The sequence below is a fragment of the Falco cherrug genome, chromosome 5 (assembly GCF_023634085.1).
Source record: "Falco cherrug isolate bFalChe1 chromosome 5, bFalChe1.pri, whole genome shotgun sequence".
Taxonomy (NCBI): Eukaryota; Metazoa; Chordata; class Aves; order Falconiformes; family Falconidae; genus Falco; species Falco cherrug.
The window spans coordinates 66,450,074-66,473,272 of record NC_073701.1 but is presented as its reverse complement, the minus strand read 5'-3'; the positions used below and the strand labels follow the sequence as shown (position 1 = coordinate 66,473,272).

The window sequence follows — 23,199 nt, the reverse complement described above, 5'->3', positions numbered from 1 at the left end:
GTGACTTCTGTTTTATATATGAGCAGCCATTTTTTACTATTTCTAATTATTATTTTTTTAATTTTCAGTGTCTACTTATAGGAATTTGCTTCATTACTTTAGAATTGCCCCACTTTAAAATAGTCTGCAAGGAACACTGTGTAGGAAATGTCTGTTTAAAATAAAGGTCTTAGGACTTCTTGGGTTTTGCCATGGACTCTTTAGAGCAGGGCTATACATTATTGCAGTTTGCTTTCAGGTTTCTACGAGCATGTATGCAAGCTGATTGAATGCAGCCTGAAGCTTGAAAAATTCTTGAGGAATTTCTGGAACCAGTTCTTGACCGGTATGTCATTTGCACTAAGCTTGGCTCAATTTTTCAAGTTTTTGGTGTACATCATAGCCCAACGTGATTCTTCTGTGATTCTTCCTTCAATCCAGGTGACAAAATATCCCCATTCCTGGTCAGTCACAGGAGAATCTCATGTTCTTTTTGCTGAGCTTTGGACTAGTCCCACAAAGGGTTGTTGTATGCAAGAACTGTCATTACAACTGGTGTTTCTTTGTGTAATTGAATTGAGCAAGTGACCTTAAGAAAGCATATGCATGCTTTCTGATGCAAACCAACAAGAAGGTTATTTTTCTGAAGCTGTTCTGCCTCCCTCTTACTCCTGACCCAGAAGGAAAATATTGAACAAATCAGTAATGCTTTCAAAGATTGCTTAAATTTTTTTTTCGGGAGTATTAAACCCCCCTCCTTCCCCCCCCCCCCCCCCCCCCCCCCCCAATACATTGGCTTTTTGCCCATAATTTTTGGCGTCCTTGGTGCCAACTTAACTATATTAGATTTTTTTCCCTGTGATCCTTGACAGGCTAATTGTTATCTTCCAGGGAAACTGAACATAGACAAGGAATGCAGCAGGACTGGATAACTTCTGGAGATATTTTTTTTTTTTTACGTTGTTAATGAAATCCAAATGGTGTCCTGCATAAAATAGGTAGATGGATGTGAATGCTTCTCACACTTAAAGATTTCCCTGGAGCTGCTTCAAGAATTTTTCCAGTTCATGTGATTTCATTATACCTAAGAGTTTTCCTCAACCTTTTATTTCAAAAACAATCACCTCTCATACCTTGCAGTATCTTCTGATTGCCAAAACCATTATTTAATGGTATTTTAGTTTGAAAGAAGACTAAGAAGAACTTCAGCTTCTTTGGACTGTATCTAGGAGGTACAAAATAAATTTTCTTATTGAAGTATACCTAGAATGGCTGATGTGAAGAATCATTATGTTTAAAGGGTAGATAAGATTGTGATAATCTAGTGCTATCTCTTGCTTGAAAACAGACTTATTGACTATAGCGGTTCCTTTGAGAACTGAGAAATGCTGGATAGAAGTAAAGGTTTTCTAGACCTGTATACCTGTCATCTAATTACTTTGTTTTTTAGAGGTAGAATGGACAGGGGAGAAGAGTGGTCTTTTTGTCATAAGTCCTGAATGTGGGTGAACAGTAAAGTTTGTTTATTAATGAAAATAAAAATGAACTTGGCAAGTTACTCAATGAGCTGCCAAGTTTGACAGCAGGGAGTTAAATCTTTTTCTGTGTCATTAAATAGGAAACCCTGCCCATGGCAGTCAAGATAATTTATTGTGTTCTGCCGCTCATCAGTACTTATACACAGCTGCAATTCATTATTTACCATGGCCAAGTTTCTACCAATGTGACAAAATTTAACTGTATTTCAACAGGCTCTACTGCCATTATTATATTTGTATTAAAGTTAGGCCTTTTGGCTGTGGTTTCACGGATAATGCTAGCACAAATGACTAGTCTTAAAGATGCCCTCCTGCCTTGCATTCTGCTGCTCATTTTGTGTCCTCATCCCAGCTGAAATCCCTATAGAGCTTCACAAGCATTTGTATAGCCATATAGTGATCTGAACTGGGAAGCTGATCAGAATTAAACTATGCTTTTCTTTATTGTTGAGCTGATTCTAATTTTGATCGGTTTAATCCAGTTGCTGATGCAGGTTCACAAACACGCATGCCAGCTCAAAGGAGGAGCCAGCAGTGGGATGTGAGTAAATACATGGGGGCAGCCTGCCTTCAGTGGTGATGCTGGTGGATGCTAGCGTAGCATGCTGCTGAGACTTGCTACTCCAAGAGTATGAGGAATTCCACCTCGGGATGATACACACAAGCAAGTAGTAATACAGTTGGATCATTGAACAACTGGACACAGAGTGATTCATCTAGAGGATTTTTACCTAAAATATGCTCTTGCTGGGCCTGGCATTCACTGTCTCTTGCTTTGAATAGTAATAACTTCTGTGGGATATACATACATTGTGGCTTTTCTATTGTATTTCTTATCCTGACAATTTATTGCCTTTTTACTCTAATAAATAAATGTTTAAAATAGTTCATTCTTATAATTTGTATGATGCCAGATGCAGTGATTAAGAAAGGTTGCAGTGCTGCTTAGCCATATGTAGCTGTTAATGACTTTAGTGTCTCTTTATTTGGTCTTTGATTAGTAGGTAGGTAGCATCATTTACCAAAGTACTTAGATGTTGTATCTTGGGAATTGATCTATGGTTTAACAAAATCAATACATGCAGCTTCAATTTAATTTAGCTATAGAGGAAATACAGAAAAATTAAATACTTCTTGTTCTTTCTTTATGCAATAAAGTTAGTCAACTGAAATAAGCAAATTTACAAGAAGGAAAGCACAACAAAGACAACTGATCTTCAGCTTTCTACTATGATTCGTTATTCCAGTATGCATGGGGTTTTTTGGGGAGTGGGGGTGGCACCCTAAACCTTTGAATCAACAACTGTAATATTCTGAATAATACTTAAATACAACTTTAGGTTTCTTATTCGTGGCATGTGGGAAATGTGGCAGCTCAACATAAAATATTCCTATTAAAAAAGTAGGTTTAAAAAAGATTGAAGAGTAAGGAACAGTGCAGTAATGTGCTGGAGGGAAACAAGTTCACAGTGGTATTTCTGCTAGATGGGACAGAAATTCAGTTTGGCATACATCAGCACAGCTGTGCTGGCATCAGTGAAGCTGATCTGAGTTCATGTGTGTGGTGTTGTGTGGTTGGGTTGGTTTTGGGTTTTTTGGGTTCTTTTTTGTTTGTTTGGTTTTTTTTCTATACAACATCACCCCCACCCTCACAACCCCCTGGTTAAAAAACTCCAAGAAAAAACCCTTGGGTTTTTTTAGGGCTGCATGTGTTTGAACATAGCTACAGAGTTTTCAATTTCTGTTCAGTAGATGAAACAGCACAGTTAAAAAAAAAAAAGGACAAAAAACCCCAAACCCCAACAACTAAAAAAACCCCAAAACACTCAAAAGGAGTTGTTATTTGTTTTGTGGGGTTTTTTTGGTTGGGTTTTGTTTTGTGGGGTTTTTTTGGTTGGGTTTTGTTTTGTGGGGTTTTTTGGTGGTGTGGTGGGTTGTTGTGGGTTTTTTTTTTCTTTTGTTCACTTGCAGCTAGGATTGCTGACTGCTGTGGTTGTTTTCAGTCCATCCAAGGACGGTCAAAAGCAATAGCAAGCTGCAAATCCTGGACTGGTTTCACTGATGTTTCAAGAGTCTAAACAAGTCACTCTTCTTCAGCTAATGTAAAAAATCTCAAATGTAAGTATAGCTTTGGTTAAAATTACTATTGACACAAAATACTAAAAAATTGGAAGCCAGCGGCGTGCAAGTTAGACTGCATGATGATACGTGGTTGCAAGTTGCTGTTTATCTGGTAATAGGCTGCCTTGTGGTTTGAAATCCCACCACAGGTGGGATGCACCTGCATGGCCCTCAGAGCTTTTTACAATTCAAATTCATTGGTTTGGTCCTAGCTACCAGCTAAGAAGAAACAAGACAATCAGTGCCTCATATTAAATTTCTTCTTAAAACTTGTGGGTTTGAGGATCAGTTTAATCTTTACCTGTTTCAGTATGCAGATGTATGCTGTTGAATCTGTTTGGATTTCTCAGTTTGTGTAAAGCATGGGACTTGCTGACTTGGAGGAGCAGTGCTTGCACAAACTTGCCCTTGTGATTTTGCAGAGGGAACCTGGCAGCTGGGTGGAAAGACCAATTGAAAACAAGGTGGCTTTATTAATTTTCTTGAAAGAAGAGGACAGCTGTGTGTGGGGACTTAGGGATTCATTCAAATATTTGTTTAACATTTCAGAAGGTCAATGGGTTACATAGTTTTGAGCTTGAGCTGGTAGGATGAATGTATTTGGATTTCTGGTTTCAGTGATACTGCAGCTAAGACAAGGATTCTGTTTTGCCTGAGGCATTTGTACAGTATGTTTGGAATAGAGATGGGTTCTCAAGCCTGGATCTGGAAATGGAAAAAAGGTGTTTGTGTCCTGTAGTTTTCCTTCTGTAGCTGCTCTTGTATTTTTATCATGATGTGAATTTTACAACTAAGCCCAAACATTTTAGTGTTGGATTTTGGAGACTTTTGAGAAGGCTGGAAAGTTCTGCATGAAGATTCTAGAAAAACAAGCTTCATTCTTTGTCTTGCATTTTCATAGTTCAGGTGAACATGTTTTTCTGACCTCGATTTTGCTAAGACCATGGCAGTTATGCATATGCTATTCTCAGCTATGTGCAATCTTCTTGTGGGCTCACAAAGTGTAATGTTAATATTATTTGACACTAAGCATTTTTTTCTTGAAGAAAAACTTGTGCTGTTGAGATGTACACACTTAAAGCAATGAGAGATCATCTGTATTTTTTTTCCTTAAATTGTTGAGTTTCCAGGATTTTATCCTCATGCTTATGAAATTCAGAGTCTAATGTTAATTATGAGTGCTAGCATCAGTGTTTATTGGTTGTGAAGTTTGCACAGAATTTAATACACTCATAGCTCAAGAAGGTGACAATTTTGTTTGTTAAATTGCAATGGATAGGAATAAGAACAGCGCAGAGATAGATGCTAGTAAGTTTGCCTGATTGTTTTTAATAACTTCAAATGTGGTGAATATTTCAAAGTGACAGGGAGCTGGACACTTTTTATAACAAATAATTATAGCAGTCCAGTGGCTTAAATAGTGTTTTGGTGTATATTGACAATTCACAACTTTCCTAGACATCTTATCTGGCTTCTCCAAAGTATTTTTATGTCCTGTTGAGCTTCTAGATCTTTTGGTATAGCTTGTAAGCAAAACATCCAGACTTCTCAAATCTCCATTATATAGATAAATATCCATTATTTTTTTTTTAGTTAATTATGTCCTAACAGCAAATAAAAATACTGGTTTCCCAGTGGAATGGGTTCCCCTGTTTTGTCCTTCTTGTTCCAAGTCCAAGCAGCTTCTTCTAAAGGAAATTATCTGTCAGCATTAGTATTAAACTATCCATAAAAATGTTAATTTGAACTGAATTTCCAGATCAAACAGGAAACTTAATTAGTGTCAGTTCATTAAATTCTCAGTGGAAATGAAAAAATACGTACACAGCTGCTCAAGACTGCTTCTGTCTCCTTGCCAATAAAGCAGCTAATGAAACATTTTCTAGTTGTACCTGGTGGGGGCAGGTCCTTGGTGGGAATGATTTCCTCGAGGGACCAACCCTACTTCCTCCTGCATCACATCCCAGGTGTTAGAGGTTTCTTTCTTTTTTGCTACTGTTATCTTCTGTAGCATTGTTATATAGCAACGTAAATAGAAAGATATGAAGACACTTGATAACACACACTCCTCTCCAGGAGAACAGCATGACACGTGTTAAGTGTCATGGTTCTTAGTCATGGTCACTTTAAACCTTCACTGCAGGCCACAGTGTGAGTACGATATAAATCTTGGAACCTGCCAGCTACAAGAGCTCCGTGTGCATATGTGGACTTTGTTATAAAATAAATCCAGGCTCACTGACCGCAGCTCTTGTAAGCCAATTCTGTCCATATGGAGAAGCTCATTGATATTCAGCTTGTAGACTTCTTTTGATACTCTTGTTTGCCAGATACCACTGCAGTACTGCTGCTGGATTGCAGGTGTTTGCTACTGCCATTTAGGAATAGCTCGAGAGCATACTTAATGTGGAATTTGCAGCTTGAGCAATAAGACTGCAAGAGTTATTTGAAGAGTCATATAGGATTTAATTGTGCCCTTAGTCTCAAGGTATTCTGAAGACTTTGGGGGTTTTGTAGCTTTTAAGCCAGGTCTGATCTTGATTCACACAGTTGAACCCATTTGTCTTTGGGGAGTGAAAATTGTGTGCAGTAGCTGATATTTCTCCTCCCTTACCTCTGTATGTAGAGTGTTGTTGTTTTTTGTTTTTTGTTGTTGTTGGTTTTTTTTTTAATAAATATAGCTGTTCATTGTATGGCACTGTTGTGCACTCAGAATGACACATTATCACAGTACAGATGCTCCATTCCTATGGCACACTATCAGGTGGTCTTTATTTGATAGTAGTCTAATTCAGATATTTATGAAATATAGGTGGGATAGTAGGAAAAGAAATCTCTTTATTTCCTTTGGTTTAATTCTTCATTGAAAAATGTTTCTATTTAAGAACATAAAAATCAAGTGGTTTTTTTCCTCAGTATTCATGTCATAGTAATGTGGTGTCTGCACCTTCTTCTTGCAGCAATGCAGGCACCAGTTATATCTGAACATGAAGAGTTCAAAATGTAATCTTTCTGTCCATTGTTTGTCCAAAAGCAAATGGCTGAGGCCTGTAAGGTATGGATTAAACAGGCTGCATAAAACTTTCTGCATTTATTGACTGGCAAATATTTTTATTTCCTGAAAACTGAAGGGGAAAACGCATGGGTTTCCCTTTCCTTGTTTTTGAGACATATTTTTCCCTTGAGATTATCTAATGTATCAGGCAAGATTAATATATAAGTGTTTGGGACACACGCAGATGACACGATGGATAGACCGGAGTTTGAATGGGCAAGTTTCACCATGTCTACTAGTCTATACTATGTGCTAGATTTCCTCCCAAAAATACTGTGGCTAAAGGGCATTTTCTTCCATGCCATTTTTTCTCTCTGTTTTGTCAGGAGTATTTTCCAGAGGTTAAGGCAAAGTTTCAGGCTTTTAAAAATATAACCTTCAGAATTTTAATAATGTTGGTTCACTGATTCCTGTCACAGTTAAAAGGGAAATGTAACTGTTGTTAAACCTAATTTTTGAGTGGGAAATATCAGTAGTCTGAATGAAGTAGTTATAATACAGTTCATGGGTCTCAGCTGGAATGTGAGAAGTTGCCTTGATCTGAGACTTCCTTTTTCTGATAAAAAAGGAAATAGTTTGTATTAATGAAGGGACTTTGGTAACATGAATATGTTGTGATCTTTCATAGAGGAATATTTTCAGTTCCATTTAAAGTCACATTGTTTGCATTAGTGAAACAATTCTTCATCACTCTGAAGTGTTGGGGTGTTTTTGGGACGCTTCCAGGGCTCCCCAGTGTGTGATATACTGCTGATTTCAGACATCACGCTTTGTGTGATGGATAAATGGCTGCACCATTGCTCTGTCCCCTAATTTTTCTCCTTCTAGAAAGAAAAAACCTGACTAATCCTCTCCTTTTTCTGATGACAGCTGTACATTGAAAAGACTTTTAACATGTTTTGAAAGATTTCCTCATGTATGCTGCAGCTGTGTCAAGTCCTGGAGCCACCATATCACTCAGTAAAAGAAAATCTAGTGTTTGCAGACTGTGTGGAGAATGTATTACACAAATCAAAGATACACAGATAATAAAAATGCTTTTGTCAATTCTGTGCTATGAATTAGTACCCTAGTTAGGATTTAAAATATGTGGGATGAATACTAGTGTGGAGCTTGCCAAATCTATAGATGAAAAAAAAAAAGCTACGTAGGCTCCAATTCCCACTACTGTTTATAGGCATTGGAATGACCTTCTAAACTGAGCAGTGATAATTGCCTATTTTACACAATGTATGAAGCTTCACGGAAGAGTATTTGTAGTGGTGGAACATGTATTAAAAATCATGGTCTGGTAACTAATAAGAATGTGAAGCCATTATATAAATAGGGCAGATAGGCTCTAAAGGGAAAAATGAGCAAATAAGCTTAGGCAAATCAAAAGACAACTGGTTGTGCTGGGGCCCTTACTTGTGTATTTAATGTAACAGCAGCCTATGGATGGTGTCTGTTGGCAAATAACATGGCACTGTAGTAGTTGATGTAGAGAAGAAAACTGAGGGCCTGGCATCCCTCTGTGTTTCAGCAGGTTTTTCAGGCTAGATCAAACCTTGCCCTTATTATTCTTTGGGAGAATGTAACTTAAGAGTTGGGAGTGCATCTCACAAATAGCTGAGCCTGGACAGAATCCAGTTTTGCATACTTCCATACCGCTTTCCAGCACAAACTGAAGAACAGCAAATAGAGATCGTCTGGAGACTTGCTCCAAAAGCACTATTTCAGTCTAAACTACAATGCTGTTTATAGAATTGCATGGAATTCGCCCCAGGTTTATGATCCTGATACTGGATAGCATATCTTAATGAGGGGTTTTATTAGGAATAAGTGGAAGTTCTAGTAGGGTTGATATTTCAGGAGCAGAAAAGGGGATCAAGCGATTCTGCATTAACATATTGAAGACTGACATTTATGACTTGTGTTTGTATATGCTCAGCCTTTCAAGATTAAGTGCTAAATTCATGGGAAAGCTTCTAGTTGGCCCTTGTATTGGGCTTACATGGCAAAATTTGGTAGCAGGGGCTGCAGAAGTGGCCTGTGTGAGAAGAGGCCAGGGTTGGACACGGACTATTCCGGCTCACTCTGGAACAGACCCGCTGTTGGCCAAAGCTGAGCTCATAAGTGAAGCTGGTGACACCTCTGTGATAAGATATTTAAGAAAGGATAAAAAAGTGCAGTGCAACAGTTGTGAGAGAGAAGACTGAGAAAAATGTGCGGGGATCAATGCTGAAGAAACCATGGTCACTGCAGAAGGGAAGGGGAGGAGGTGCTGCAGGCACCAGAGCAGCCTGTGGTGAAGACCATGGTGAGGCAGGCTGTCCCCCTGCAGCCGATAGAGGACCCCATGCTGGAGCAAGCAGATGTGCCTGAAGGAGGCTGTGACCCCATGAGAAGCCTGTGATGGAGCAGGCTCCTAGCAGGAGCCATGGCCCCTGGAGAGAAGCCCACACAGGAACAGGTTTTCTGGCAGGAACAGCAGCTTGTGGGAGGGACCCACACTGGAACAGTTCATGAAGGGCTGTATCCTGTGGGAGGGACCCCGTGCTGGAGCAGCGGAAGAGTGTGAGGAGGAAGGAACAGCAAAGACAAAGTGTTCCGGACTGACTGCAACCCCTGTTCCCCTGCGTCACTTAAGCTCAGGAGGAGATAGAAGAATTGGGACCAAAGAAGTATAGTTAAGCCTGGGAAAAGAAGGCCTTGTTTCTCATCATCCTACTCTATTTTTAATTGGTAACAAATTAATTTCCCCAAGCAGAGTCTGTTTTGCTCATGAGGGTAGTTGGTAAGCCATCTCCCTGTCTACCTCAACCCATGAGCTTTTTCATCTTCATTTCTCCCCTTGCACTGCTGAGTAGGGTGAGTGAGAGCAGCTTGGTGGGCATCTGTCTAGTGGCCAGCCAAGGGTCAACCCACTACAGCTACGCTGAGGATGTGGACAAACTTAAACTTTACAAGCATGTGTTCCTGTGAGTTCTTTCCAGTCCAAGCTCCCTTGAACTGCCCGTGATGGTAGCATGAGCTAATACAGCAGTTCTGTTTTTCTAGTTGCAGATTACATGGCGCTCACATGATCCTGTTTACCAACACAGCCCACAGCAGTAACTTCCAGCAGAGCTGAAGACAAAGAGAAATGACATGTTCAACAAGCTCTGTAATTCCAGGACAGAGTGTCTTGAGTGATGGCCTCCTACATTTTCCTTTATGCTCTCTTAATGTACTACTAGATGTAATCTGTTCATGTTGTTTGTTTTTTTTTTTAAAAAAAAAAGCTTGACCAACAAAAAACCTTGTTAACATTTCCAACTACCAATCTGCAGTAATGTGTTTTGAAACAGTATTTATTGGTATGCCAGTGGATTTTTTTGAGCAAGGTTAGCTGGTAAATGTTAGAACTACTGAAGTCATTACTGCCTTTAGGAAAAGTCAACAAATTATTTCTCTTACATCCTAGCTGCAGAAATGGCATGGTACAGGAAGTTTGTAGAAGAGATAATCAAATTAGGATTAATGGGAATACACTTGAATGTGAGGTGGTTTGGAGCAGGGGGGAAAGCATGTGGATGAGGAGGGCTCAACATTTATTTGACATGTCTTAAACATTCCTGCTGCTGTAAAATTGTTATTTAATACTGATTTGGTTTGGACTTGCTTTGTTTGACTAAGCTGTCTTTTGGGAATTTCTGATCCCTTTTTAATTTATAAACACTTTCCTGCCTTATTTTGTATGAGCTTCCCCTCTCCAACCTATTTCTGCCTGCCTTTTTTCTGTCACGCAGCTTTCATCAGCTGAGTTCATAGATTTCTTATCAGTGAGAAAAGTTGTTTCCAATTAAAATCTACAAAAAAAACCTTCAGATTTGAAAATTATTTATTGTAATAGAAAGATGTTACAAAATTACTGTGACATGAAAACTATTTAAGTTTTCTTATTACTTTGATTTTTTTTTTTCTCCACAATTAAAACAACTGCATATGAGTTCATTTCCATGCCATTCTTCTTCATTGCAAGACAATTCTGAAAAGTCCTTCAATTAAAATTTAGTCTAAGTGGTGTAGTCCCATACCTATCTGTTTGGTATCCTGTCTATATGATTTTATAATCTTGAACTTCAAATACTGATGGCCAAATGATGTGTCACGGAACTGTATTGGAGTAGCAATGGCATACCGGTTTCACTGAGAAATGATTACTTTTGAGGTCTAAGAATACAAAATTTGCCTTTCTTGCCCTGAAGTAGCAACATAGCAATTGTATCTGGCAGTCAGACCACCGGGATAGCTTATAAATATGGTTGCTCTCTATTTGTATGGTAACTTTGTTGGTTAACTTAGAGCTACCTAAAAGGTAGTGACAATGTTTTTTAAAAGAAACCAATGTAGAGTCGCTTTCTGTCCCTTTTGTGCTGATGGTTTTTTGGGGGTGTTTGGTCTGTCATCATCCCCCAGCCCCCCAGGCTTTAATTGTGTGGGTTTTAGAGAACATCTGTGCTTTTCTCTCTGCTTATGTTTTTTTCAGTTTGTTTTTTTTCCTTGTAATTCAGAAAGTTACTTAAAGTTCAGTGAACCCCTTTGCACTAACTTCTGGCAGAGCCTCCTGTATCTGATTTCTTCTCCATCTTTCTAAGCCTGTGTAGTTGTTTTGCCTACAAATTCATGGAAGGAAAATTTCCATGAGTTTTCCTTTAGGTTTTTGATTTCCTGATTTTTTTTTTTGTCTGCTTCAGCACTCTCTGTATGCAGAGAGAGGAAATGCTGCTGATCTAATGTGCAGGTGTGAAGGATGAAAACAGGTGCAAGGCAGTGGGAAAATTGGTACTCGTCTGGTGGAATTAGTTGTATAACAAGGTATTAAAACCTTAGAGCAGCTTAATATTTATTTGTTTATTTTTGGGGTTGCTTACTTGAGGTTTTTTTGTATTAAAATACCTGTGATGCAAGTGATAGTTTTACAATCCCTTTCTGTTGATTTGAAGTTCCTTACCTCTTACTGATGATGACCCCTCCATGCTTTTAACTTGACAAGTAATTATATTTTGGCAGTTTTTTTACGTCATCCTCTTAAAATGCCATTCCCTAAATAACACAGCACACTGCACACACACACCCTGCAATGCCCCCCCCCCCCCCGCCCCTTTCTGTGTTCACATTTGTACTTTTCATTAGGTATGGCTTGTAAATTGTCGCTCTTCTGTTTTTCAGGTCTCGGAAGGCATTACATTACCAGAAAGCAATTATACAGGTCATTGCCTCTTTACAGTGTGTTGTGTGTCAGGGTAGAGGTTGAGTGTATTGAGCTAAGCTTCAGCGGTTAGGCTGTGCTTCCATCAGCCCTGAAATTCTGGCTGCTGCAGTGATGTGTTACAGCCTTCACTTGCATCCACAGCATCTGAGTAATTTGGACTACTCAAAATGGTAGCAGCCTTTCATTATGCTCCCACAAAAATTTTTGACTTACTAAAACCTGATTAGTTGAGTTGCAAATCCATGTGTTTGTCTTGTGGCTTTTGCTGAAACTCCTTGAAGATCTGTTTATCCGAAAAAAGTGTGACTTTGTGTTGGAGCCTGTGAGTCAGTGAAACAGCACCTCTGCTCAATAGCAACCAAATAATAATGGCTGTTTGTGAGAGGTTTTTAATCAGAGAGAGAACTTCCCCCCAGGACGTGCATCTGACTCATTTTTCAGAGAAACCTGTCAACAACGCCTGAGATGGTTTGAATGTTACCCTGGGCTTAAACAGCCTATTGTACCTCAGGTACAAAGTATTCTTTGATACTTTTGTTTTTCTACATTTTTATAGCACACATTATCACAATAATGTGAACAGTTGGTCCTTATTGTAAATTTTTGTTTCAAGTGCTCTTCCAAAACAGTGGGTGTTGGCAAATAAAGAGTATGTGTGAGTAACTTTATAGTGTTCAGTAGTTACACCCCTTGTTTTTTTTTTCTGTGTCGGGGAAGTAGGTGAGGTAGGGAAGGAGAAAAACAGCAAGCAGAATTTCTAGGCTAAGTACAGTAAAGATTGTACTGGTGGCTTACACACACCAAAAGCTCTTTGGTGTGGCTTATATTAAAATAAATATATGTTGAAAATTATCTGGCTTCTCCCAGCATTAAAGTAGGCTGAGTTCTTTGTAAGTTCTTTAAAGAACTTTCTGTCATAACAAGTGTGCTGTTAAATTAACCAATTTCAGAACGTTTTCTAAACTGGGAAAAACATTCGGTAATTTTCTTTCACATTCAGACTTATGTGATGGCGGATGATGACTGTACTTTTGCTGAATAAAGGCTATCGGATTTTCATCAAGTTTGAGGCCACTGGACTGGTAACTCTTAATCCTTCCAAAATACTGTAACCAAAGCAATATTTGTTGTGTTCAACCTCTTCCTATCCTGTTGCTAGGCCTTTCGGGAATACCTTTGCAGAGATAATGCCTTGATTACTGTGTTACAGTTCCTTGTTTCAAGGAGATGCTTTGGCTTTGTTTATACTAACACCTTAATGCGAAGTTGGGATTTTAACGTGTACTGAAGGATTGCCTTCAGTAGTAAGATGAGGGAACTAAAATTCATAACCAAAGTATGTTTTTCCTTCACAGATTATTTTGGGTTTAAATTCACTGACAGATTTCAGACTTGAACTTGCTTGGACTTTCATATGAAGTTGATGAATTTTCGAACGAGTGTTACACCTTGTGGGAGGGTTTCTTGTCTGACCAGGAAGTTAGGAGCTCAAAAATCTTCTGGTGAAGAGTTGGGTTCTTATGTTTTGTTGATGTCTGGGTAACCAGTCAGCCCTGTTGCTCCTGGTCTCTCCAGGTTGCACAAATGAGAACTTGACCCCTCCCCAAAGTTCTGAGTATCTTGATTGCTTCTATACAAGCACAGTGCAGACAGGATTTATGTTTAAATCTCTACTTGTGCTTCACTGAGTACAGATGTGCTGTTACCCTTGCTCTGTAATAGAGGGGACAACTTGCGTGCCCTTCTCTGGCAGGATTCTGCAGTTTGTCTGCTTTTACCCAGTTACAGGACGCCTGTTTGCCAGATGCAACTCCATGGGCTCAATCAAGTCTTGACTCTTAACTATGGATTTTAATCCTGTAAGGGATATGAAATTTGCAGAGGCTGAGAGCAATCTTTTTGGAATGAAATAGGTTATTGAGCAGGACTGAAATCCATAAAGGGCTTTATTTCTGTGTTATCATAGAGCTAATCCTTGTAACTTGGAATAGGTATTACCAAAGTATTATGTCAGTATTCAGTTGAGGTGAAGGAGTCTTTCTTCTGTGTACTGAGTTCAAAAATGCTTTTTAACTATTGCAGGTCATTTTCTGCTGAGGTATGGGTTTCTGACAAATGGTCAGGTTTTTCTAGGTTGTATTTTGTGGGTTGTGGGTGGTTGGTTTGGTTTTGTTTGTTTTCTTTTAACAGAATGTAGTAAAAAAAAGGTGGATCTTCATTAGTAGGCTTACTGTATCATAGGCTTCAGCATTAACAATTATACACTTGATTATTTTTATTTTTGTTTCCCTTCATGCCTGTGCACAAGGCCTGGACTAGAATTAACCTCATGTTAGTCTTGTACAGAAACTTCTTAAGGACTTTGCTTTTCATTTTAAATCAGTACTGAAATAAAGCATTGATTTTAAGAGAAGTAGTATTGGGAACTTGTTAGTAGGTTTGTAAGTGTAATTAAGGTACCTCGCTGTTTGTAATCTTCCTCTGAACTAGTAAAAAGAAAGTGTTCATAATATATCTGTTAATGCACTGATTACTAAAGTCACTGTTTCTGTGCAACAACAGAATAAATTAATAATTAACATTTTAAGTGAACACCGGATATTTGTAAAACATGTTGAGTGTCCAAAGGATGAGCCAAATGGTACATCTCACTGTGATCCCTTACTTGAAGATTTGTAACCTCTGTGGAGAATTCTGTTCTGATTAACCTCTGTTAGCCTTTAAAATATTCAAACAATATTTCAAATATTTCAAAAAAGCCTTTTAATTTCATTTTTTTCATGGTCCTGTACTACTGCAGTATTGTGCTTGCCATTCAGTGATAACAGGATCTCAGCACTGTCTGTGCTTAACTGTTTATCTCCCGTCTCTCTGGCAGTGGTTGGGGAGCAAAACCCCCAGACTTCTTTGCCAGACTGTCCTAAGGTTTTTGGATAGATTAAATCTAAAAATAATTAGGTGTTACCTGTAGCAATATTAATTGAAATAAAGGTGATGGATATAATAAAGCCAGAAGGTTTATTGTACTGATACAATGATTTGTGGATTAACAGCCACAAAGTTTGAGAGAGAGATTTTTTTTTTTTTTAATTTTTGTGTGTTTTGTTTTAACCAAACTCTGGAGTTGTTTTTTAATTAATGAATATTTTAGGTGATGCAAACGAATTTGTTCTGGGATTACTAAATACCAGCATGAATGTAACCCAATTTCAGTTTGGCAGGTGTGCCATTGGGTTGTACTGCAGCCCCTTTGCTGTTTTCCTTCAGCATGAGGCTGGGACCCAAATAACACAGAGCAGCCTTCAAGGCCCTAATTCCTGTTTTGCATGTGAAATGCCGAGGCTGTTTACTTTGGTTTGTTTACAAGTCCTCAATCAGTGAAACTGAAAACAACAGAACCTTCTTGTCTGTCACTAACTTCCTTTTCTTGTAGCAAGGATGAAGAAACTGATAGTGTTTTCTTCCCCAGTTTCTGCTGCTGCTCAGCAAATTTGCTTACCCTTCATTTGGCTGTCTCTTATTCCTGCAGCCTTTCCTATAACCACTTGATAAACATAAAAACATCGGTATAGTGCTGCATGGCACTTAAGATAATTTCAAATGTTCAGAGGGTATTTCGATCATCTTATTCCTTCTCCTAAATTTTATTTTAGTTTTTAATAAAGTCAATGACAGAGATTTTAAGTAGCTGATTACACATATTTTTCAAAGCAACTCTACTTCACGCTGTAGTATGGACATGACTGATACTACAAGCAGGCACCTAAATTTGATTTAGCATTAGATACAAGGTATCTAAATTTGCCTTGATGTGTTTTTGCACACTTACTCAAACTTACAGAGTCACCAAGAGTAGGTTCAGTGTCATAGTAGCTTCTTGGTGTCATTCAGACTTTTCATAGGATTTGCTTAGAGGATGCTATTTGCACTTATGATATTATTGTACTTAAAATGTTTATCTGCTCAAAGATGAATAGCTCAGAGGCAGAGTCGCTGAAGAAAGCAAGCTCTTCAGCTATAGTAAACGGAGTTGTACCATGTAACTCAGCTGCTGGTTTTGGTTTGGTTTTGGTTTTTTGGGTTTTTTTGTGGAAACGCATATGAAAGGGCCTTGCAGCTTTTCGGTAACCGCTACTGTGACTCCTGATGGTTCCTTCAGTATCGCTACCTGGGATCCATGCTGTATAGTATCAATCACAGCAGCCTCTCCAGGAGCCTGCAGTAGCTAATGTAACATGCTTTTGCTGGAATCAAGCAAGAAATGCTTTTTCATCCTGCCAGAACTTTTGCAATATTTAAAATTTTATTTTCCTGTTGTGTATCAGAGTGAAACTGAGCTTAAAACATCAAGATAAATCTTGAGGTCTCCCCATGCAGAGGTTGTGCCTGGACAGGCAGAGTACTCAACTTGGCACCTAGAAGATTCAAGCTGAATTGTGGACAGAGGCTGAAGGCTGGTTTTCTCATGCTTTTGGGGAAGGAAGTGTCCCTGGGTACCACCTCATGATCTCTCTTCCAGGAGAAGGCAGAAAAGTAAAAGATTGGTAGTGTATGTGCAGCTGGTAGGTAAAAAGCTGGTCTACCAGTAACTGCTCATGTTGCTTATTTGCGAATGCTTCCTTTACCCTGTCAGGCAAGGTCCAACAAGGTTACAGCAGCCTGTTTACTTGAGCAAGAACGTAGTGTCAGCCACTAGGTAATAGCTTGTGGTCCCTGAGTAGGTCAAGGGGAATTACTTCTTCTTTGCCATAATGCTGGTACAGTTTTACTTCTACCGTCTTGAGTCAGTGCTGGTGTTTTTCTAAGCTGGCTGGGAGCTTTCTAGTCTTCTTATCTGGCAGAGCAACACTTACTACAAAACAAAACCCTCCTTTTTTTCCTGTTTTATTTGGTTAAATTGGCTGTGTAATTCAATGATGAGTTGGACTGTGTGTATATCAGAGTAATTAAAAATTGCCTGCATAGAGGAGCAAACCTTTTTAACTTAGCCAGTAAAGTGATGCAAATATAGGTAAAACTTTTGTACCTAGATAACTTCTGTAACTTCTCTAGCCCTAGAGAAGAAATGAAACAGCTTCCTCAAAAATGAAGAGCTTCTTTCAAAAACTTCTTCCAGAGTATGCGTGAGTGTTGCTTTGGTGATGCTTTAAGCTGGGAATAGTCTTCACATCATTAACATTGAATTCAAAGTATAATTATTGTTTGCTCATTTAATTTTGACTAATGTGGAGATAAAAATGATTAATCAGGACACAACATAATTAGTGTAGTGTGGCATCTGACTACTTATATTTAAGTCTGTTAATGTGGGAAGCATAACTCCTGTTATGAAATGTTCTGGCTTGTGTCAGAATCTAAAATATTAGAAACATTTTATGTTTAAATTGATACTGTAAATCTTAGTGCTGTGAAAACATTCACAGTCTACTACTAATGAAGATGTACAGTACAGGAAATCCGTAATTATGTCTGAAATTGTCAGAATTTCAGATAATTTTTAAAATCTCCTTTTGATTTATGTTGCTGGGAAAAATTATTTTTATGTCACCCTGATGTATGGCATTGGGAAAACAAAGAGGAAATTTATTGCGGGGAACTGTTACATTCAATCTTGCTGAAAGATCATTTTGCTTGTATGTTTAGTAGCCTGTCACTGTTAAAGGAAGTATGAGTAGTGTCAGTATGCAGAAGGGATATTTTAGTTTTCAAAAGCCTCTGGGGACTGCAGGCATAATATACTTTTAAAGTACAAGGGATCAAAAAATGGCATTTTCAGCAAAACTTGCTTATAAAGTGATAACCAAAACCTGAAAAGGCTCAGCTGTGGAAAGGATGACTTGAGTTACGTTGAGGGTAAAATTCCTGAAATATTCCTGCTTTTTATGTGCCAATACTGCTTCTGTGGTCAAGTGTCTGATCTTACCATATAATACAGCAGCTGATTTGCAGCATATTTTATTAAGGCATTAATTAACAAAGGACTAGTAATGGGAAGGGTTGTGGATTTCAAGGGGAGTGTGGGAGTAATACTCATGGGCTGTAGATGAAACAGATTACATGTTACAGTGGGATCAGTTCTAGCCACAGTAGGAGTTCCAGGAAATGTAATCTTTAGTGGAAGATTGTAAAATGATTTCCATGTAGTAGAAAACGGCCTGTGTTTTTCCATGAAGACTGTATCTTTGTCATTTCTTTACTGCTGGGTTATAATGTGTTGCAGAAACAAGGCTTTCTCTATGTCGTTGAACAGCAAGACTGCAAATCTGTGCTGATCACCCCTTGAACAGCTGTTTGTAGGGCTGACATTACTTAAGTAACCATAGTGTTTGCATCTCCTTAAAGATGAAATGTATAGGTGAATGACCACTTGGTAATGGTCATAATGCTTTCCTTTCATAGTAGTGAGGAAAGAGAAAAATAGTAGTAAACCAGTGAAAAGGCTAGATGCCAACTACACCCTTGGGAAGGAGAACAAAGGATGACTTAAGCTTAGATATAAGACCTTAAGTTGCTGCACAAGTCAGACCAGTCTTTACATACTGGCAAGTCCAATATTATACCCAGCCCAAGTCTTTACCTTTAAGTCTATTAAGATCTGGATTGTGTTGACAGAGTCCTAGGCAGAAGGGTGGCTTGTGTATTGTTGGTGGGTTTTTTTCTTCCTCTTCTTTCAAGAAGGGACTATTGTTCAGAATTGGGCTTACTCTTTTCAGCGTAGCTTGTTGCAAATTAGCAATTATGGTTTCTTCTGGCTTTGCAACCAATTATGTTAACCTTCAGCAAATTAATTATCTTCTGGCTCATGTACTGCATACACAAGACTTTGTAAAATGGAATTACAGTAGAATCCTGCCAGTTCTTGTCGCTCCACTTTGTAACCCTCATGGTAACATTCATAAGGCTTAACAGTGAGGCGATGACATGACCACTCAAACTGCAGCTTCCAGCTGAGTTAGTTGTAGGCATAGCTGATGGAGATGATTTAATTTTAAGGTGTACTTATTTGTGAAACTCATATAAAAATAATTGCAAATTAAGACTAAGTAAATGGCTAAGTTGTGTTTTATTAGATTATGTTCTTTTTCGGTTTTATTGCTGGTTTTGGTCCTCTGTTAACTAGTATGTGTTAGCAAGGCTGTGTTACTAAAAATAAAGTCATAGACATATTGCAGTGACTGATTAATATTAGTAGAGTTCCTGTAAGTCCTTTAGTCAATTGCTGCTTAAAAGCAAGGTAGAGTTAGTTGATTTAAATTCTTTGCAATATACATTAGACCCCTAAATTCTAATTATGGGTTTTGACACAGCCTTCCTCTGGGGAATACTGCATAGCAGGGCTGCTTTGGTTTCCCTGCCTTTGCTCTGAGCCCTCTGAGGATCATTTAAGAATTGCTTTGAGGTAGTTTTTAGTAGCAGTTAATTCTACTAATTTCCAAAGCGACCATTTTCCATTGGTGGCTGTGCAAGTGTCTCATAGGGGATGCTGCAGAACTGCAAGTATTCTGCTGAAGTGAAATTTGATTTTTCATTAAGATGAGAGTTCAGTCATGTTTCTTCAGGAAAGTTAAATCCTTACTTTCATATCTCCTACCCATTACTCCTCATGCAGTAAAACTACAACACATTCTACTCTGAAGAAATGCTGATTATTAAGGGTGTAAGAGTGCATGTGTTTTGCTGTTGGAATGGGGCTTATTTCGGTGCAGAGGGTAGTGGGATATGTTGATTTCACAAATAGTTTTATTCCACCTTTAGCACATTTTCTTCCTTACTTCTGAAGAGAGAAAAAATTCAGTTAAGTTAAAATTTTCCCTTTTCTCTGTGTAAGTGTTTACTTGAAAACACCCACAAAAGTAGACATGCTAAACTTGAAAACCAATTAAAGGTAAAAGAAAAATATCAGTGTAATAGAGTTCTTAACTTACTGCTGCCTGAGGGTAGTGTGTGGTAGTAGAGTACCAATGATGTTAGAAAAACAAATTGTTTTCACATGCTGAAGGTATCTGTTGAGAGAGATAATGTGGAATGAATTCTCGTGTTTGTTGTATGTGAGTTCTTTTTGTCTTCCTCACAGATATGCTCTCAGGTAAAGAAACTAGAGTAGTTTGTTTTACAAAACCAGTTCGGTAGTCCTATCATGAGAAAAATGGAAGACAATTTTTGTATAGCAGGAAGGTTACTACCATGTGCTTATGAATGTCAGCAGCAAGAAAATGCTCCTTTTGAAGGGAAACCTGCCTAGTGGTGGTTATCACACTAGCTCAGTCTAAACTCATACTGAATCCATAGACTATAAACTGTTGACACCTGGGTTTGGGTAAGATCCATGAGTAGAAATCAGGGGTAAAGATAAAGGAGCTGCTGCTCATCTCCAGGTGCAGTGCTTTGCCAGGTGATATGGGGAGGAAGATTAAAACAATTGAAGGAACTTCCTTCCCCCAACCCCCTAGTCCTGGGGGAAAAAAGAATAGTCCAGTGCACTTGACCACATCTCCTGTTCCTTTTCAGGGTGCAAGGAAACCATGGAATGATTGAGATTGGAAGGGACCCCTGGAGGTCATCTGGTCCAAACCCTCTGCTCAAGCAGGGCCGCCTACAGCCAGCTGCCCAGTAACATGCCCAGACAGCTTTTAAGTGTCTTCAAGGATTGAGACTTCCCAACCTCCCTGGGTGACCTGTGCCAGTACTCGGTCACCCTCACAGTGACAGAGCGTTTCCTGGTGTTCAGAGGGAACCTCCAGTGTTTCAGTTTGTGCCCATTGCCTCTGGTCCTGCCAGTGGGCACCGCTGAACAGAGCCTGGCTCCGTTCCCCCATTTGTACCTTCCCTTCAGGTGTTTATGTCCATTGATAAGATTCCCCTGAGCCTTCTCTTCTGAGGGCTGAACAGTCCCACTGATCATCTTTCTGTTGGCTTCACAAAGAGCTGGAAGCCCACACAAGTCTTCCAAGCCAGTTCTGGTAGCATGTGTGCTCTGACTTGCTTAGGTTAAGAAATGGAATTGGCTGGCTCCTGGCTGTAAGCATCATGTAGCAGCTGACACTTTGCTTGAGAGAGCATGTGTAAGGACTAAAATCTGTGCAGGAGAATAGCTTGATGTGTGTGTCCTTGAATATTTGGCGTGGAGGTTTGTTTTTCAGGTTTTGAGGATGCAGATGAATTCTACCAATGTTAAATCTTGAATTTTCATGCTTTCATCAATGAAAACATTCTTGTCAACTCCTGACGTCCTAGGTATTTCAAGTTTCCAAGATACCCTGAACAATAAAGGAGTTGTAAACAGAAAATTAAAATCCCTATCCTCTAAGTAGAGAAGGCCAGACAGTTACAGAATGTATTTCTGTATTTTAAGTTACTTAATTTCATGGTTTGTGAAGTAATAAGCCAGAAATGGGGTACTCCAAGCCCAATTTCTAGTAAGTCCTTTCAATAAGATGCTTTTCGTGCAGCACTTGGTAAATACCAGTAAGAATTCTTACCCAAGAGCGTAACAGTGATGTATTGCAGGAGCATGTCCTCTGAGGTTGTTTGTTCAAATCCTCTTGTTTATTATTAGCTGGAATGCAGGGCTGTGGGCTGCAGTGGAGAACACTAGCATGGTGTCTGTGTGACACTTCTGATTAACAAACAGCATCTTTGTTTGAATATCTGCAGATCGTGTAACTGTAGAGGGACCGTGTCTTGAAAAAGAAGGAGCACGTGTCAAGTGGCGCGGTTATGTGCAAATGCTGCGAGTGGAGGAGGAGAACTTCCCCGTTCATTTGTGATAAACTGGTTTAGAATATGCTCTAGAAACAGATTTACTTCATGAAGACTAAAACAGAGCATTACAAGGACTGGGCAGAAAATCACGATCTAAAGACTGGTAAAATGTTTTTTGTTATATGCTGGTCTTTAATTGTTTATGTTGTACTGTTTTACTTCTCTCTCGTTTCGGATTAGTGACATCTCTGAGTTTTAAATACTTAATACTGTGAAGACAGATAATTATGTTTAATGATGGAAGAAATGTAGCTCAGTTAACTTCTGTAAATGCTGTTTTCCAGAGGAGGAGTTGCTGTGCAAAGGGGATTGTTTCTCTAGCTATTTCATATTATGTTAAGAGTTCTTCTCTGCGTGTGAAAAGAAAAATGAAGTATACGGAGTAATGCTTATTAACCTTCTTTTGTTCAGAGCAGGCTTAAGATTTCTGTGCAGGTATTTACTAAGATTTTTCCTTTTGAATGTCGCCTACCCACAACAAAATACTACTAAGCATATGTCATGGCTTTTATTTCATTGTTTGTGGGAGTGGACTGAAAGGAAAATAAACAGCCTTGGTATAAAAGGGACTTTCTGATATGATCGGAGTCTTACAAAATGTTTTGTTTATTGCTCTGATACATGCTTTGAATGTGTAGATGTGTAGCAGCTGGTGGTAGTGCTTGCAGACAGGAATTTGTGCCAGTGCAGCTCTTTGTGCAGTAGAATGTGTAATGTGCAAACAAGCAAGAATTTGAGTGAAGTAATGGAAAACAAATTAACATGTTGCAAGACTTTTGGGGTTTTTAGACTGCTCCACAGTTAAGGAGGTAGTGTTGATGGGTCAAAGAACAAAAAAGGGGAAAATCTCATTTTCAGAATTTGGGATAAAATTACATAGGGTGCTTATGTACTTATCCTGAGCCACACAGAAATAGGCATTACTTGTGGGGGTGCTGGTCAACAGCCAGCTGAATACGAGCCAGCAGTGTGTCTGACAGGACTTGAATATTATTGTTTTATACACACACATATATATATATACACACACACAGAGGCCAAGAAGGCTTGTATCCAAAACAGTGTGGCTGGCAGGGCCGGGGCAGTGCCCGTCCCCCTGTGCTGGGCACCGGCGCGGCCGCCCCTCGGGGCCTGGGCTCAGGGTCGGGCCCCTCAGGGCAGGGGGGACGCAGAGGGGCTGGAGCGTGTCCAGAGCCGGGCAGGGGCTGGGGCAGGGGCTGGGGGGGGGCGGCGGGGGGAGCTGGGGGGGTCAGCCTGCAGAGGGGGGGCTCAGGGGCACCTGGTGGCTCCCTACAGCTGCCTGGCAGGGGCTGTAGGCAGGGGGGGTCGGTCTCTGCTCCCAGGGAACAAGCGCCAGGACAAGAGAAAACAGCCTCAAGTTGCACCAGGGGAGGCTTAGATGGGGTATGAGGAAAAATTTCTTCACCAGAAGTGTTGTCAAACCCTGGAACAGGCATCCCAGGGCCATGGTGGAGTCACCATCGCTAGAGATATTTAAGACACGTAGA

The 23,199-nt window shown here is 39.4% G+C and overlaps 1 protein-coding gene across 3 annotated transcripts in view; it reads left to right on the top strand.

Moving 5' to 3' along the window:
- USP6NL (USP6 N-terminal like) overlaps positions 1 to 23,199 on the top strand; it is a 130,773-nt gene that overhangs the window by 28,641 nt on the left and 78,933 nt on the right. For 2 of the 3 annotated variants that reach the window (XM_055711447.1, XM_027811927.2), the window contains exon 3: positions 21,584 to 21,794. The exons of the other annotated variant lie outside the window; for it this stretch is intronic. In XM_055711447.1, coding sequence (XP_055567422.1) covers positions 21,737 to 21,794 — 58 coding nt within the window. In that variant the 5' untranslated portion in view covers positions 21,584 to 21,736. The remainder of the gene's footprint in view (positions 1 to 21,583; positions 21,795 to 23,199) is intronic. 3 annotated transcript variants of the gene reach the window in all.